General features: G+C 57.4%; 1 protein-coding gene across 1 annotated transcript in view; it reads right to left on the reverse strand.

Annotated features, from left to right (window-relative positions):
• LRRC4B (leucine rich repeat containing 4B) overlaps nt 1-15,612 on the reverse strand; it is a gene marked incomplete at its 3' end in the record, with an annotated part of 39,168 nt that overhangs the window by 9,805 nt on the left and 13,751 nt on the right. The window contains exon 2 of the mRNA XM_081216825.1: nt 12,877-13,208. Within this exon, the coding sequence (XP_081072951.1) occupies nt 12,877-13,173 (297 nt within the window). The 5' untranslated portion in view covers nt 13,174-13,208. The remainder of the gene's footprint in view (nt 1-12,876; nt 13,209-15,612) is intronic.

Genomic DNA, 15,612 nt, shown 5'->3' on the forward strand with positions numbered 1-15,612 from the left:
CACAGCACAATTTGAACCCCCTGAGGCCAGATGATCTCAAATCCTCTTTGATGCCGAGGGCCTGCTCACTGACACAGAGTGGGATAGACAAGGTGGGACTGGTTCTCGGAGCAGGCAAATCCCCCTGCCCTCCCAGCCTGACGTCTTTGGCCTGATGGGACGCTGACATCCTGTGATGTGGCAGAGGAGCCTGGGGTCCTAACTACCCAAGTCACCAAGTCCCCTCCCTCCTTCAGCCCACATTTGCTAAGCCCTCCCCAACCTGTGCGCCCGGCTCTGTGCTGATTGCCAAGGATGCAGACACCAGTCAGGCAACGGAACATGGTCCCATCCATGACTACCTCCCAACCTGACTGGGGCTTCTGCCCGCTCTTTCCATCCTGTAACTTGGCCTATTATTTAGGGGACTTTCCACTTTGGTGGTGGTAGGTAAACGCTACTAACTCTAGCAAAAACCCCGCTGTGTTCTGTTGGGATTTTTAAGAAAATAAGCTGTCAAGAAATCCCTTATTAAAAATTTAACTGTGGTTGGAAAATGATGAAGTGAATTGTTCGTCTTAACACTATTAAGATAAATTGCTTATATGGGTTTTGAATGTAATGAACCGATAACAAAAGGTTAGTAAGCTTACTGTTGTTTTCTTGTTTATCTCGTTGATTATTTTACGTTCATAATTTAAAAGCTTTTTTTTTTTTTTTTCTGTACCAGCTGTTTTTATGACAACTCCTCATATTTCTTCCTTCTCTGAGATCAGGGACTTGTGCATCGCTTTTCAGTAGGGATTTCCCTGACCGCCAGGATGTGGCCAGAGCCAGGCAAGCATGGGGGCCAGTGTAGGCCCCCACCTTGCTCACTGAGCACTGCCCCCCTGCCCCAGGCCTAGACTCGGCCTCCTGGGGCCTCAGTCTCCTCTGTAACGTGGGGACAGGGGCCCTGAGGACTAAGAGAGAACAAGCATGTACCACGACAACACAGCCCAGCCCAGGGGCAGGGCAGCCACTCGGAATGCAGCACCCTCTCCATCCTCGCCCTTACCCCCTCACCGCCAAAAACAAATCCTGTTTGTCCCTGCTGGGAGGTTCCAGGCCATGCCAGGCAGCCCCTCTAACAGGGGAGGGGGGCATCCTAGAGGCTCCATGTCCCACCCCCAGCAGCCATCCTGGGCGAGGGCAGATGGAACCAACCTCAGCCTCCACCATGGGCCAACCAACCTCAGCCTCCACCATGGGCCGGCCAACCTCAGCTAGAGGAGGCAGGCAGGAAGGGCTCTGGCCAGAGTGAGAGAGGAGAGAGCCTGATCCCCACTGCGCTCAGCTCCCCAAATGACCACTGTGCTCAGACAGGCCTGTCTCATCCCTGGCCCCCAACCCTGCCCAGCCGTCATTGCAGGTTGAGCCCTGCGGCCTGGTGGTTAAAGCTCTGGGGTCAGACAGCCGGAGTCCTGATCCGGACTGCCCTTTACTGCTTCTGTGACTTGGAGCAAATTTCAGACCTCCTGGGGCCACTTCCCCATCTGTACAGTGGGGCTTATAAGATCTACCTCCTAGAACTGGTGAGAGGATGCCCTCAACCCCCAACCCAGGAGCCCAGATGAGTATCTAAACCTACGTGCAGACAATGCAGGGGCGAGCTCTATACCAGAGGGGGGTGCCAGCCACTAAGTGCACCCCAGCTTTGCCTAAGATGGTGGGGGGGGAGTGGGGAAGTGGGGTTAGGCTCAGGCTCAAGCCACGCCCCCTCCCCCACTTGCACCTCCCTCTCCTGCTTGACTGTTTCACTCAGCTCATCTCCATCTAAAACACACCGGCATTTGAATTCCCTGGCGGTCCAGTGGTTAGGGCTCCATGCTTCCAGTGCAGGGGGCAGGGGTTCAATCCCTGGTCAGGGAACTAAGATCCCACATGCCATGTGGCACAGCCCAGAACACCAGCATTGGGACTTCCCTGGTGACGCAGCAGTTAAGAACCTGCCTGCCAATACAGGGGACACGGGTTCGAGCCCTGGTCTGGGAAGATCCTACATGCTGCAGAGCAACTAAGCCCGCGCGCCACAACTACTGAAGCCTGCACGCTTAGAGCCTGGGCTCTGCAACAAGAGAAGCCACCACAACGAGAAACCTGCGCACCGCAACAAAGAGTAGCCCCTGCTCACCGCAACTAGAGAAAGCCCGTGCGCAGCAACGAAGACCCAACACAGCCAAAAATAAATAACAAAACAAACACTGGCATTGTGCTGTGCACCTCCTGCACTGTCTCTGTTTCCACCCAGCTTCACCAGAACAGGGACGTGAATCTGTCCTGCTCACTGTGCCTACAGCAGTGCCTGGCACACAATAGGTGCTTAATAAATGAATCAGGTATGTGAACTGGGTGATGGACTAGCCAGGGCCGGTCAGACACGGGAGGGACAGGCAGTGTAGGGAGAGGGACGCATGAGTCTCAGCCTCCTCTCAGTCGGAGCCTGTTTCCAGGTGGAGACTTCATGGCAGCATCTTGAGGATCACACCTGTGCCTGGTGTGGGCAAGCACAGGTGACTTTTGGCTATTCAGGGACAGCCTGTTTTCCGAAGGGAGGGAAGGGTGTCTGAGCCCAGCAGGGGGCGTCCCTGAGTAAGGTGTGGCTGGGACACCCAGTTTGAGAAGGGTCTTCTCTTGGGGGAACATGGGCCGTTTTAAAGCCCAGGAATGACGTGATGACTCTGGCTGAGGGTGGGGGAACAGACTGTGGCCAGGTGGCCGGGAGGAAGCTGGGGGAGTGTCCTGATGGGCAAGGTCAGGCCAGAGCAGGGACTCCGGAGATGGAGTCAGGACTTGATTACAGTTCTGTCGTCAGTTTGCCAGGGTGGAGAGCCCAGTAGCTACGAATTAGGAAGCATCAGGAATGGTACTGAAGAACCCAAGGCAATCTACAGATTTGATGCAATCGATATCAAATTACCAATGGCATTTTTCACAGAACTAGAACAAAAAATTTAAAAATTCGTATGGAACACAAATCACCCTGAATACCCAAAGTGATCCTGAGAAAGAAAAACGGAGCTGGAGGAATCAGACTTCCTGACTTCAGACTATACTACAAAGCTATAGTAATCAAAACAGTATGGTACTGGTACAAAAATAGAAATACAGATCAAAGGAATGGTGCTGAAGAAATCCAGTCTTGCAGCCTGCCTGCCTGGGCTAAGTCCCAATTCCACTGACTGTGGCCTCTTGCACCAGAGTCTTATTCCTGCACCTCAGTTTCCTTATCTGTACAATGGGGATAAGAACAGGCCCTGTTCACAGGGTCGCCGTGGGAAGGGCTTGGAGCAGTGCTGGGGCTGCATGAATCGTCTCCCACTTTCCACCTCTGAGGCCCTCAGTCTGCTCAACTGACAAGTCGGGGTGAGATCTGGGCCTGTGGTGAGGTTCAGAGGCCACATGGCTTGGCAGGACGGCAAGCCATTCTCTGATTCATTAACTTAACAGTTGTATTTGGGGACCTACAGTCCATCAGGCTCTGTGCTGAGTGCTGGGGCCAGTGGCGACCACAAGTGTGACCAACAGATTTGGGCACCAGAGGGACCCGTGGGCCTGACTGGACCGGGGGCTCAGAGAGGGTGCCTCTGAGGCCAAGACATTTCTCTGACTTAAGAAAGATGACAGTGACCGACCCTGATGATGGTCTCACTATCAACACTAGCTGGACCTCTCAGGAGCTGACCGCTCACCAGCCCCTCTTCCCTCATCTGAGCTGCTGAGACCACTGAGTCCCCAGGGCCCCCAAGACCACCCGGCATGCAGTGGTTCTCATTACATGCTGGTCCAAAGGTTAAAGACATGGAATTTCTCGGTGGCTCTAAGACGGAAGGACTGTTATCCCCATTTTACTGATGACAAAACTGAGGCCCCGATGAGTTCCATAATGTCCTCGAGGAGTTGTGATTCAAACCCCAATGGTTCCTTACAATCTTAAGTGCTGGTGTTACCTAGGTGAGTGGGAAACTGGAAGAGTATTCCAGAAAGAGGAAACACCATGTGTGAAGGTGCTGAGCTAGGAGGGAGTGGAAAGGGCCAGTGTGATGCCCGGGATGCAGGAGGCTGGAGGGGGCAGGGGTGGGGCTGCGTCCTGAAGGACCCTGCCTTCATCAGGGTAGGTACCAGAGGGAACACCTCAGGGTCTGATGTTCAGAGAAGCGGACCAGCTCTCTGGCATCGGACTTGCCCCGTGAGGTGCGAGGCAGGGAGCGGGCACCACCCTTTCCTGAGCCGCCCACCAACAGAGTCCGGGGCAGCCTTGGTGCTACCCCCCACCTGCCCCAGCCCGAGGCAGGCAGGCCACGCTCATGGAAGAACTGGGGGAGGGGCTCCACCCACGTCTCCTCCGGCTCGAAGAAACTAAATCTAAAACCAGGCAGATGGTCTTCCCTGGTGGCGCAGTGGTTGAGAGTCCGCCTGCCGATGCAGGGGACACGGGTTCGTGCCCCGGTCTGGGAAGATCCCCCATGCCGCAGAGTGGCTGGGCCTGTGAGCCATGGCTGCTGGGCCTGTGCGTCCGGAGCCTGTGCTCCGCAGTGGGAGAGGCCACAACGGTGAGAGGCCCACGTACCGCAAAAAACAAAACAAAACAAACAAACAAACCAGGCAGAGTGAGAGCCCCAAACTGGAGACGATCTAAATGCCCATCAATAGAAATGCGTAAAGGAACTGAGGTATCTGCATCAGATAGAATGTGATCTAACGATACAAAAAGAAAAGGGGAAAAGCCACAGCCACAGGAAACACCAAGGATGCGTCTCAGCAGCTGTGCTGAGCCAAGGAAGCCGGACATGCAGGAGTGTAGGCGCCTGATTCCCTTGGCCTGGAGTGAGGACTCTGGGGAGGGCTGTCTCTGGGGAGAAGGGGGAGGAAATGAGGGGAGAGCACAGGGGCTTCAGGGGCTCTTTATATTCCATTTCTTGCCCTGGTGGCACTGATGTGGCCCTTCTCTTTCCGGTGACCTTCTGAGCTGGACATTCACGTCCATGTTCTTCTTATGTGTGTGTTACACATGATAATAAAAATAAGTCAGGAAGAAACAGACAAGGCATCTGGAGTCCCATTTGACAGGTGTGGAAACTGAGTGCCAGAGGGGGCGACGCGATGATCCAGGGTTCTGGGGGTGCTTCCAGGGGAAGGAAGGAGGAAACCAGAGTCAGGATGGAAGCTGGACAGGTTGAATTAGGCATCCAGTCCTGGGGGGCCTGGGTGTGGTCCCTGAGGCTGGCTGCTCCTTTCTGCCCAGGTGACCCGAGTGTCCCACGGGCCTGCAGGTGGGGCTGCCCTTGCTGACCTCTGGAGAGGACAATGCCGCACCCCTCGGTCCACCATTCCCTTCCTTCAAGGGCTCTGGCTGGGAAAAGTCCATCTGGTCAAAAACTCCCTGTATTTCCTGATGTTGGTGGGATGGGCCACCCGGAAAATCGCAAACTAGCATGTAACTGAAAAGCCAGTTCTGGTGTTTGCCTTGGTCATGCAGTACGGTGGGTTCTTCTTTGCAACAGATTGACTTTCCTAAAGCTGAACCCTGGCTGGCAGGGCCCTGCTCCTCCACGGAGGCTCCTGGGGCCCAGGGCAAGCCACCGGGGTCACTGCCATCTGGGTGACCTTGGACAAGCAGGTGAACAAGCCACCTGCGCCTCTGTTTCCACATCCGTCAAGTGGGAACAATCCCACCATCAAGGAAACAAACAAGTCAGGGCAAATCCTCCACAAACTGTAGTTTCTCCTCCCTTCTCCAGGGAAAGGTGAGCAAATCCCAGTGTCGACTTTTTTCTTCGGCTCGTGTAACATTTTGTACTTGTTATTTTTAAGTTTAATTTTTCCTGATTACAAAAAGTATTAAATGCCCTCACTGAAGAAAATTTAGGGAATAAAGAAAACATAAAGAAGAAATTAAGGGAATTCCTTGGCGTTCCAGTGGTTAAGACTTGGTACTTTCACTGCCGTGGGCCCGGGGTTCAATCCCTGGTCGGGGAACTAAGATCCCACAAGCCCAGTGGTGCGGCCAAGGGGAAAAAAAAAAGGCACTGTGAAAGTGTCTGGGCGGTCCCTGAATTTTGTTTTAAATTAAATTTTAAAGACACATTGGACATACTCCTCGCAGCCTTTGAAAAGCTCAGTTTGACCTTCTAAGCAGTCCCCTGTGTCCTTCAGTAGTCTTCGAAACTCCATTTTGAATCGCTGCCCGATATCCTGTCGTAAGGATGTGCAGTGATTCGCTGAACCAGCGCCCCAGTCATCAGGAACTGAGACTGCTTCTACGTTTTGGCTGTTGTGCCATCCAGCATTCAACACAACTCTCTGAGTACCTCTGAGGATCTCAGGATGGGTTGATCTGTTTCTTAGGATGGAAGCATATTTCCTTGTCAAGTGACTCTGCACGCCTTGCCCACGGGACCTCATGGTAGACCCCTGGAGGGACCAGGGAAGCCCCCTAAAGGCCTGGGCGGGTCAGCATACTTTGTGAGGTTAAGTACATCATGTCTTCTGACCCAGCAACGCCCCCGGTGTACATTCCAAAGACATTATCATGCCGCAGCCCCCAAAGGGTTCCTAAAGGGGGCTTTGTGGTGGGTGCAGCTCGAAGCTTCCTGGGGGTCGGTGGGGCGGGAAGGGGGGGACGCCCATCAAGGAAATTCTGCAGCAGTTAAAGCCCCCGAGTACACACACGCACACACAGGGCGACGTGCATGGCTCTTAACAACCCAGGCCAAGTGAAAACAGTGAGACAAAGAAAGCCATCTATAACGCACCTTCATTTACATAAATTAAAAACACATGCACACAAAGCAACAATAAGCATTTTGCAAGAACACACACAAGCAGAAAGATCCAGAGTAAACACACGAGGATGGTTGGCTCTGGGGGAGGGCAGGGGGGCAGAGTAGGGGCAAGGAGACGAGGCTGTGACCTGTGACCGAGGAAGGGGGCCCAGGGAGGACCCCTGCCTGCCTGAGGAGGGGGGAGCTGGCTGAGCCCAGCCCAGCAGCACAGCGTCTAGGTGGACCCAGAGTGCACAGGGAAACAGAGGTGTCCCTGGGCCCACCCAGTACTGGCAGGTGCCTGGCTTGAGTGGCAACAGGGCTGCAGGGCAGAGGGAAGGCGAGTCCCCAGGGCTTTGCCTAGAAGGCATCTCTGTAGGCTCAGCCCCTGTCCCCGTGGCCGCTTGGCCACGTGTGCTTGGAGTCCCCGTGCTCCCTGCGTGGTCCTCGCCCTCGCTGGACCGCAGGCCAGGGGTGAGTGGGAACAGGCGATGGGAGCCTCAGGGCTGCCCCAGTTCTCAGGGCGGGCACTGCAGGATTCACCCCCTGCTCCCGCTCACGGAGGGTCCCCTGGTCTCTGCCAGGTCCCCTGGGGCTGGCCTTCCATTCTCAAATAACTGCTGATCACCTACTGTGCGCCAGACTCCGGTCTAGGTGCTGGGGATGACACAGGGAGCAGGGCGAAGTCCCCGCCCTCATGGAGGTGACCATCTGGGCAGGAGCCAGATGACAAGCAGGTGACCATGGACATGGGGGGACTCTCGAATCTCCACAACTCAGGCCACCTTTGTGGAGCTTTGGTGCCAGGCCTCGTGTGCGTACACACCTTGGGGGGGGTCACAGCTTCCGACCTCACAATCCCACTTCTAGGAATTTATCCCAAGGACAGAATCAAGAATAGTACAAAGAACAAGAACTGAGGATGTTCACTGCAGTGTTGTTTACATCAGTGAAAACACTGGGTGGTGCAGTGGTTAAGAATCTGCCTGCCAATGCAGGGGACACGGGTTCGAGCCCTGGTCCGGGAAGATCCCACATGCCGCAGAGCAGCTAAGCCCGTGTGCCACAACGTGCGCCTGCGCTCTAGAGCCCGCGAGCCACAACTACTGAGCCCACGTGACACAACTACTGAAGCCCATACCCCTAGAGCCCGTGCTCCGCAACAAGAGAAGCCACCGCAATGAGAAGCCTGTGCACCGCAACGAGGAGTAGCCCCCACTCGCCACAACTAGAGAAAGCCTGTGAGCAGCAACGAAGACCCAAAAATAAATAAACAAATTTATAAAATAAAATAAAACACTGGAAATAAGACGGGACTAGTTAATTAACTGGATGCTCATGCATCGGAATCCAGTGCAGTCATTAAAATCCACATAATAGACAAGTATCAGAATCAGGGAGAAAGATATTCATGGTTGAACTCCTAGGTGCCAAAAGCCAGTTGCCAGCCAGTAAGAAATGGGGTGATTCCATTTTTTCTGGTTTTTTTTTTTTTAAAAAGCAAAATATCCATTTAGAGACCCAACCCTGTCATGCACACAGAGGTGTGCATGCAGAGTCTCTGAATAAAAAGACACCAAATGTTAATGGGAGTTACCTGTGGTTGTCAGATTACACTTGGCTTTTGTCCCTGTGTTCTTACTTAGGTATCCTTTCTAGTTTTTCTAAATTAATTTGTACTCATTCTATAATAAATCATTTTAAACCACATTTACATAGGCACAGAAAAGAGCCAGGAAGGCTTTAAAACAAAATGTAAACAGTAGTTATGTATATCTAGGTAGTGGGACCAGGGGTGAGTTTTTTCATTTCTTATCTGGATAATTAAAAAGTTATTTGGTGAAACCGCTCTAATGGTGGCCCCACCCCTCCTGCCATCAGCGAGGTGTCCACCGAGGGAGGAAGATTCCACTGAACATTTTGAATCGTTCACTTTTGCAGACTGGACTTTCCCTGGCTTCAGGCAATGTGCAGTCTGCGGGATGGGGTGGGATCGGAGGCCTCCAGAGCAGGGGCTGCAAGAATCCCCAGGGGAGAGAAGCGAAAGTGTTAAGGTTTCAAGACACGCTTGCCATCCTTTAACGTGGCCATTTTTTTTTTTTTTTTTTTTTTTTTTTGCGGTACGCGGGCCTCTCACTGTTGTGGCCTCTCCCGTTGCGGAGCACAGGCTCCGGACGCGCAGGCTCAGCGGCCATGGCTCACGGGCCCAGCCGCTCCGCGGCATGTGGGATCTTCCCGGACCGGGGCACGAACCCGTGTCCCCTGCATCGGCAGGCAGACTCTCAACCACTGCGCCACTAGGGAAGCCCATAACATGGCCATATTTGTGCAACTTTATAATGTACACGATCCATGGATGCTGTAGACCTTTGCATGCCTTTAGTAATAAAATTCATATATGTATATTCTGACAGGGATGTGGGTCACATCGTTTGGAGACCAGTGGCCTGGGAGATGGGGTGAGAGACACATGAGCAGACAGGTCCAACCAAGGGGTCCACTCAGACCTACAGAATCATCCTCTCTTCTTCTTTTCTCATATCCACTTTGCTGGAAAATCCTCGGTCTCCACCTTCAAAACAGACCCAGGGGCTTCCCTGGTGCTGCAGTGGTTAAGAATCTGCCTGCCAGTGCAGGAGAAACAGATTCGAGCCATGGTCAGGGAAGATCCTACATGCCGCAGAGCAACTAAGCCCGTGCACCACAACTACTGAGCCTGCATGCCACAACTACTGAAGCCCGCATGCCTAGAGCCCGTGCTCCACAAGAGAGGCCCCCTCACCGCAATGAAGAGTAGCCACCCCTCATCGCAACTAGAGAAAGCCCGTGCACAGCAACAAAGACCCAACGCAGCCAAAAACCCAACCAACAAACCAACCAAACAAACAAAAAACACCACCAAAAAACAGACCCAGAATCTGTCTGCTCCCCACACCTCCACCGCAACCGGTCTGGGCCAACCTGGGGCCACCAGTCTCTCTCTCTCTCTCTCGTGAACTCTGCACCAGCCTCCGAACAGGCCTCTCTGCCATCACCCTTGCCCCTACAGTCCCCACACCTTGGCCAGAGAGAGACCCAAGTCAGAGCCCATCTGACCTCTGCTCAGAGCCTCCCCTGGCTCCTGTCTCATGCAGAGAAGAGCCCAAGTCCTCACCGTGACCACGAGGCCCCTTTGTCCCATCTCTGTCCTCACCCCCCGCCCTCTCCCCATAGTTCACTCCAGCCACACCAGGCTTGTGGCTTTTCCTCCTACACACCAGGCAGGCTCTACCCCAGGGCCTTTGCACCTGCTGCCCCCTGCCTGGAATGCCCCACAGGGCTCCCACCGTCACCTCCTCCAAACTTTTGTTCAGATGTCACCTTCTCCATGAGGCCACCCTGACCTCTGTGTCTTTTTTTTTTTTTTTTTGGTGGATCCGCGTAGCTTGCGGGATCTTACTTCCCCGACCAGGGATTGAACCAGAGAACCACTGTTTTAAAGGCATTTGGTCAATCCCCTGTCCCGATGCAGGCCTGTCCTATCCCAGCCCATAGAGCCGGGTGAGAAGAGGGCTCAGAGCTAAACTTCCTCTCCCCACTGCACAGCCTGGTCTGGCCCTGGGGAAGAGGAAGGGATCAGGGCCCCCATCTGACTGTCCTGGACAGCCTGGGGACCAGAGCCCCCCTCTGTGGGGGCAGAGAGGGGACCTCTTAGGGGGTCACTGCCAAGGGGACCGCCAAAGGCAAGGCTGTCCCTTCCTGGGTGGCTGTGGGGCAAGGACCACTGAAGCTGGAGTTGCGTCACTCACCACACCCCTGCCCCTGCGGGACTGTGTCCCCGGGCTCCAGGCCCACCTCGCCAGCTGCCTCCACCTGGAGGCTACCTTTCCTGCTCGTGTGGTTTGAGTCAAGCTGCAGTCTCAGCTGCTCTGTCCATGCCTCCCTTTAGGGGGCGACACCCTCCCTTCATTCTCACCATACACCTGCCCCCTTGTTGCCGGTACTCCATCCGTCCTCTGTGTATTCGTGTGACAGTCCACAGATGCTGCTGGGACCAGCTCTGGGCAAAGCCCTTCCCGGCCCCTGAGTGGCTTACATTCTAGAAGGGAAGAGGCAGTCAACCAATAAACAGGATGGCACGCCAGGCTGGGATAACCGGGAAATGGGAGCCGGAAGCGGGGAGGTTAGAGCATCAGGGATCGCGGCTGCGCCGAGGAGCCGCTGAGTTCACAGCACCAGCAGGATCCCTTTGGAGGACCTGGGCCGTTTTCTCCTTGGGGGGCTCAATGAACAATTCAGTCCCACCAACAGCTGCTCAGTGCCCGGCCCGCGCCCCAGTCCAGTGCAGGGCACTGGCTGACATGTGACAGCGACCAAGCGACACCGGTGCCACAGCTCCGCCACCTCCTAACCGCATACGTTCAACCCATCCTCCCAGGGGCCACCACACAAGCCTGATGGTGCCCTCTGCCCAAAGCCCTCCAGAGCCCACTGGACTCTGTGGAGTGAAGTCCAGCCTCTTCTGTGATAACCAGTCGCCCTCCCAGCCCTGAGGGGCTGCTCAGACGATCCTTCTGCCTGAATACGCCTCTCTTGGGTCCTGGGGTCCGGCAGGCAAACCTCCCCTCACCACCTTCCTCTCCGGGCCCAAAGCGCCCCAGCATCCCCGTCCTTCCCCTAACGCTTTGGTCCGTTCAGTGCCTCTTGCTTGTCTTACACACGGGAGGCCGCAGTCTAGGCACTCGGGACACATCAGTGAGCAAAACTGACAGCCACACGCGCCCTCCCTGATCCCGCATTCCAGACCTCTGTCTAGAAGTAAACAGAGGCATTGTGTTAAGTGCTAAGGGCCGTGGGCCCGGAACTGGATGGGGGAAGGGGGTGGTGGCTGCAGGAGGAGGGGTTGCTGGCTGCAGCTTTAAAGACATGGAGGTCAGGGGAATTCCCTGGTGGTCCAGCGGTTAGCGCTTTCACTGTGGTGGCCCGGGCTCGGGCTCAAAAAAAAGAAACAGTGCTTCTCAACTGGGAGTGGGGGTGGGGAAATTCCCTCCCTCCCCAGGGAATATCTGGCAACATCTGGAGACACATTTGGAACTGGGGGGCGGGATGCTACTGGCCTCTAGTGGCCGGGGATGCTGCTCCACATCCTACAGTGCACAGGATGCCCGCCCCTCTACCCCACTGAGGATGATCCAACCCCAAAGTCAATAAAGCAGAGCGGGGGAGACCCTGCTTCAAAGTAGCACAGCTCTGACCCCAAAGCATCACTTACGGCCCATCTTTTTTTGTGTGTGTGTGGAACGCGGGCCTCTCACTGTTGTGGCCTCTCCCGTTGCGGAGCACAGGCTCCGGACGCACAGGCCCAGCGACCACGGCTCACGGGCCCAGCCGCTCCGCGGCATGTAGGATCTTCCCGGACCGGGGCACGAACCCGCGTCCCCTGCATCGGCAGGCAGACTCTCAACCACTGCGCCACCAGGGAAGCCCACGGCCCATCTTAACGACAATTATAATCGGATGGCAACTGCCCCGTCCGAGTGCCAGCCAGGTACTGGGGAGCACTGGGCTCTCACACCGACTCCGGGAAGTGGGGCGGTGAGCCCCGTACCACACAGCAAATGAGCGCTCGCCCGGGGCCAGAGCCCCTTGACAAGTGTGACACCCATCAGCCCTCGCACCAGCCCCTTGGGGCAGGGATCATATCATCACCATTTTTCAGATGAAGAAACTGAGGGGCAGAGTCACGTGTGCCCAACGCCACGCGGCAGGTGCGGTGGTGCAGGTGGCACAGGGGCCTCAGGGAAGGGTCACTCCCAGCACGACCTGTGGCTCCGGGGCCAGGCTGAGGGCTCACCTGTGCCATGCTGTGGGAGGAGGGCAGATGGTCCTGCCCTGGGGCCCAGTGTGCTGGTACAGACACAGGGAGCCTTGTGCCAAGCAAACCCAGACAGCCTCGGCTCGAGTGACTAGGATGCAAACAGCATCTCATAAGTGCCCAGGGTACGGGCGTGAAGAGCTGGTGGGGACACCCAGCAGGCTTTGCCAGCTCAGGGAGGAGGCGCTGGCCACCACCTGGGCCCCTCCCCCACCCTCCCGGGCTGCCAGCCCGGCTCACCTGGATGCCATTCTCCTGCAGGTTCAGGTACCGCGTGTTGACGGGGATGCTGGCCGGGACCTCGGCCAGCTCCCTCCTTGTGCAGATCACCCGGCTGGCCTGGTTGCTGCAGGAGCAGGCCGCGGGGCAGGAGGTGGCCGGCGGGGAGCCCCCTCCGGCGGCAGATGTCACGGCCACGCCGCCCCCGCCGGCCCCCAGGGGTGGGGAGAAGAGCCAGAGGAAGAGCAGGGCCCCATGGGGCCAGGACATCCTACTGGGCGGCAGTGGGGGGCACGGGGAGCCGCGGGCACGCGCCATCCTCAATGTTCATGCTCCGCCTGGGCGCCGGGGGGCTGTCAGGGAGAGAGAGGGAGAGGCTCAGTGAGGGACAGGGACCCCCCGAGTGGCGCAGCTCCTCCCCGACATCCAGGCCACTCTCTGCCGCTGCTGCCACCACCATCACCTCCCTGCCCAGGCTCAGGACCCAAGGGGGCAAGACTCCTGCAGACCCCCTGTGGGGGGGAGAGGCCACCCCGGATGATGAGGGCCCAGCAGGGCAGGACAAGGGGGACAGAGAGGAGGGCTGGCTCTGCGCACCCTACACTCATCTCACCCTCTCTGTGCTGGGAAGACTTTATGCCCATTTCGTAGGACAGAAAACTGAGTCTGGGGGAGAGGAAGTGCTCACCCAGGGGCGCTTGGCCGGCAAGTGGAGACGTCGGCCAGATTAAAAACTTGGTTCTTTGCATGATTTCAAAAAGGGACATAAATAGGTCGAGATGGAGTGAGAGACAAGACAGACAAGACATAAGTGGCAGAGAAGAGGTGAAAAGCCAAGCTGGGAAGTCGGAGCGAGGATCTGGCTCCGGTCCCAGCAGCCACCCAAGTCCCCTCTCCACCTGCACGCACCTCTGGGAGGGGACCGGCCTCCTGGACGCCCTACCCCCCCCCCATCACTTCTCTCTTCAGGGAGTGTTTGTAGAGGCCAAGTTTCCCAGCAGCCCGGACTCGCTGCCGTCACCCATGGTCTGTGCACCTCTCAGCAGCAGCAGCAGCGGCTGGAGGGATGTGAGTTAGACTCAAAGGGGGAACTTGAAGGAGAAGGTGAGGTGCCAGACAAGGCAAGGGGGGAGGTGCTGGGTGTGGGCAGGTGAGGCAGCTGGGGAGGGAGGACACCGGAGGCGGTAACGGGGGAGGAGGAGGTCGAGGGTGGCAGGTGCTCGAGGCCACGATGGCGGCTGGTGGGTCCGTGCCAGCGGCTGCTGCACGCAGGATGGTGCGGGGCCCGCCCGCCCGCTGGAGAAGGGGCTGGGGGGCCGGAGAGCCTGAGCCTGAGCTCTGGGAGGGGAGTGGACAGCGTGGGGGTCAGGTCCTCCCACCCGCGTTTCCACAGGACCAGAGACGGAGAGGGGGATGGGCTAGTCAAGACAGTAACAATGAAAACAGCAACAGTAATAATGGCTCCGGAACTGCAAGTGTGCCCCTTCTCTGCGCCAGGCCTGCACACGCTTGTTTAAGCTTCCTGGGAGCCACAGGAGGAAGCTGTTAGGATGCCCAGTTGACAGATGAGGCCGCTGAGGAGCACGGAGCTGGCTGGGTAGCGACAGAAGGGGTTTGTGGTCCTGGCTTTACCCCTCGGGCTCCCAACCCTAACCCTTCCACGCAGCGTCTCCGCCTCGAGCGCACACAAACGCGCCCACGCCCGCGAGCTCTGCTCCAACGCGGCCGACCCACGAGTGGGGCGCACAGGGGGACGGAGGAGCCGTCTGCACAAACACGCACAGCGACAGCGGGGACAGGGGCGCGCCCTCGCGCTCCCAGACCCGCGGACACAGGCCCGCCGGGCCTCCCCACCGCCCCGCACACGCACGCGCACGCGCACACGCTCCCTCCCGCGGTTTCCAGCATCATTTTAACTCAGATAAAAAGACATGTGCGCATGTCTGTGTGTCTGAACGCATGTGTGAGGGGAAGAGCAACAGCTAGACGGAGACACAGAGACAGAGAGAGAGAGAGATGGGGGTGGGACGGGGGGGAGGGTTGGTCCTGTGTCTACACTCCAGACTCATTTTTCTGCCTAGAGGGCTGGGGGCTGGGAGCGCCTCTATCTCTGCGGCCTGTGAGGGCGCTGGGCTCTTCGCGTTCCCCTGGGTGACAGGGGGCTCTACGCTCTGTCCTGGTCCTGTTCCCACCTCAAGACACTGGTGATACGCCAGCCCACACCCTCGGAGCCAAGGGCCGGCGCAGCCCAAGGGGGCCAGGCTTCGAGGTCGGGGAACCCCCAGACCGGGATGCCCCTCGGGCGGTGGGAGCCCGCAGCGCCCACCGCAGGTCCAGACCCGCCGCCGCTGTGTCTCTCCCTCCGCCTCGGTCCCCATCTCGCCTGCTGCCAGCCCGCACCACCGCCCCCCACCTCCACCAGGACGGCTTCTGCAGAGCCTGGGCCTCCCTCCCCTCCCTCGTCACCCTCCGCCATCTCCATCCTTGTCTCCCCCCACACAGAGCGACACTCACCCCAGTGGCTCGGCTTCCGCTGGGCCTCTCCCTGCGCCCCAGGTCCCCCCCTCCACATGCCTCCAGCCGCCGGGGGATCTGCCTCCCCAGGTCTCCAGAGCTTCCCGTCGAGGTTGTGCTGGGGGGGGGCGCAGGGGCTTTTGGGGTCTCCCCGCGCCCCCCCCTCCTCGCCTGTCGCCCTTCCCACCCCGCCCCCCCAGGACCGTCTAGGCCACTGCAGCAACTGTCTCCTCCTGCCCTCCC

Source organism: Mesoplodon bidens (genome assembly GCF_964165515.1).
Source record: "Mesoplodon bidens genome assembly, chromosome: 18".
NCBI classification, from domain to species: domain Eukaryota; kingdom Metazoa; phylum Chordata; class Mammalia; order Artiodactyla; family Ziphiidae; genus Mesoplodon; species Mesoplodon bidens.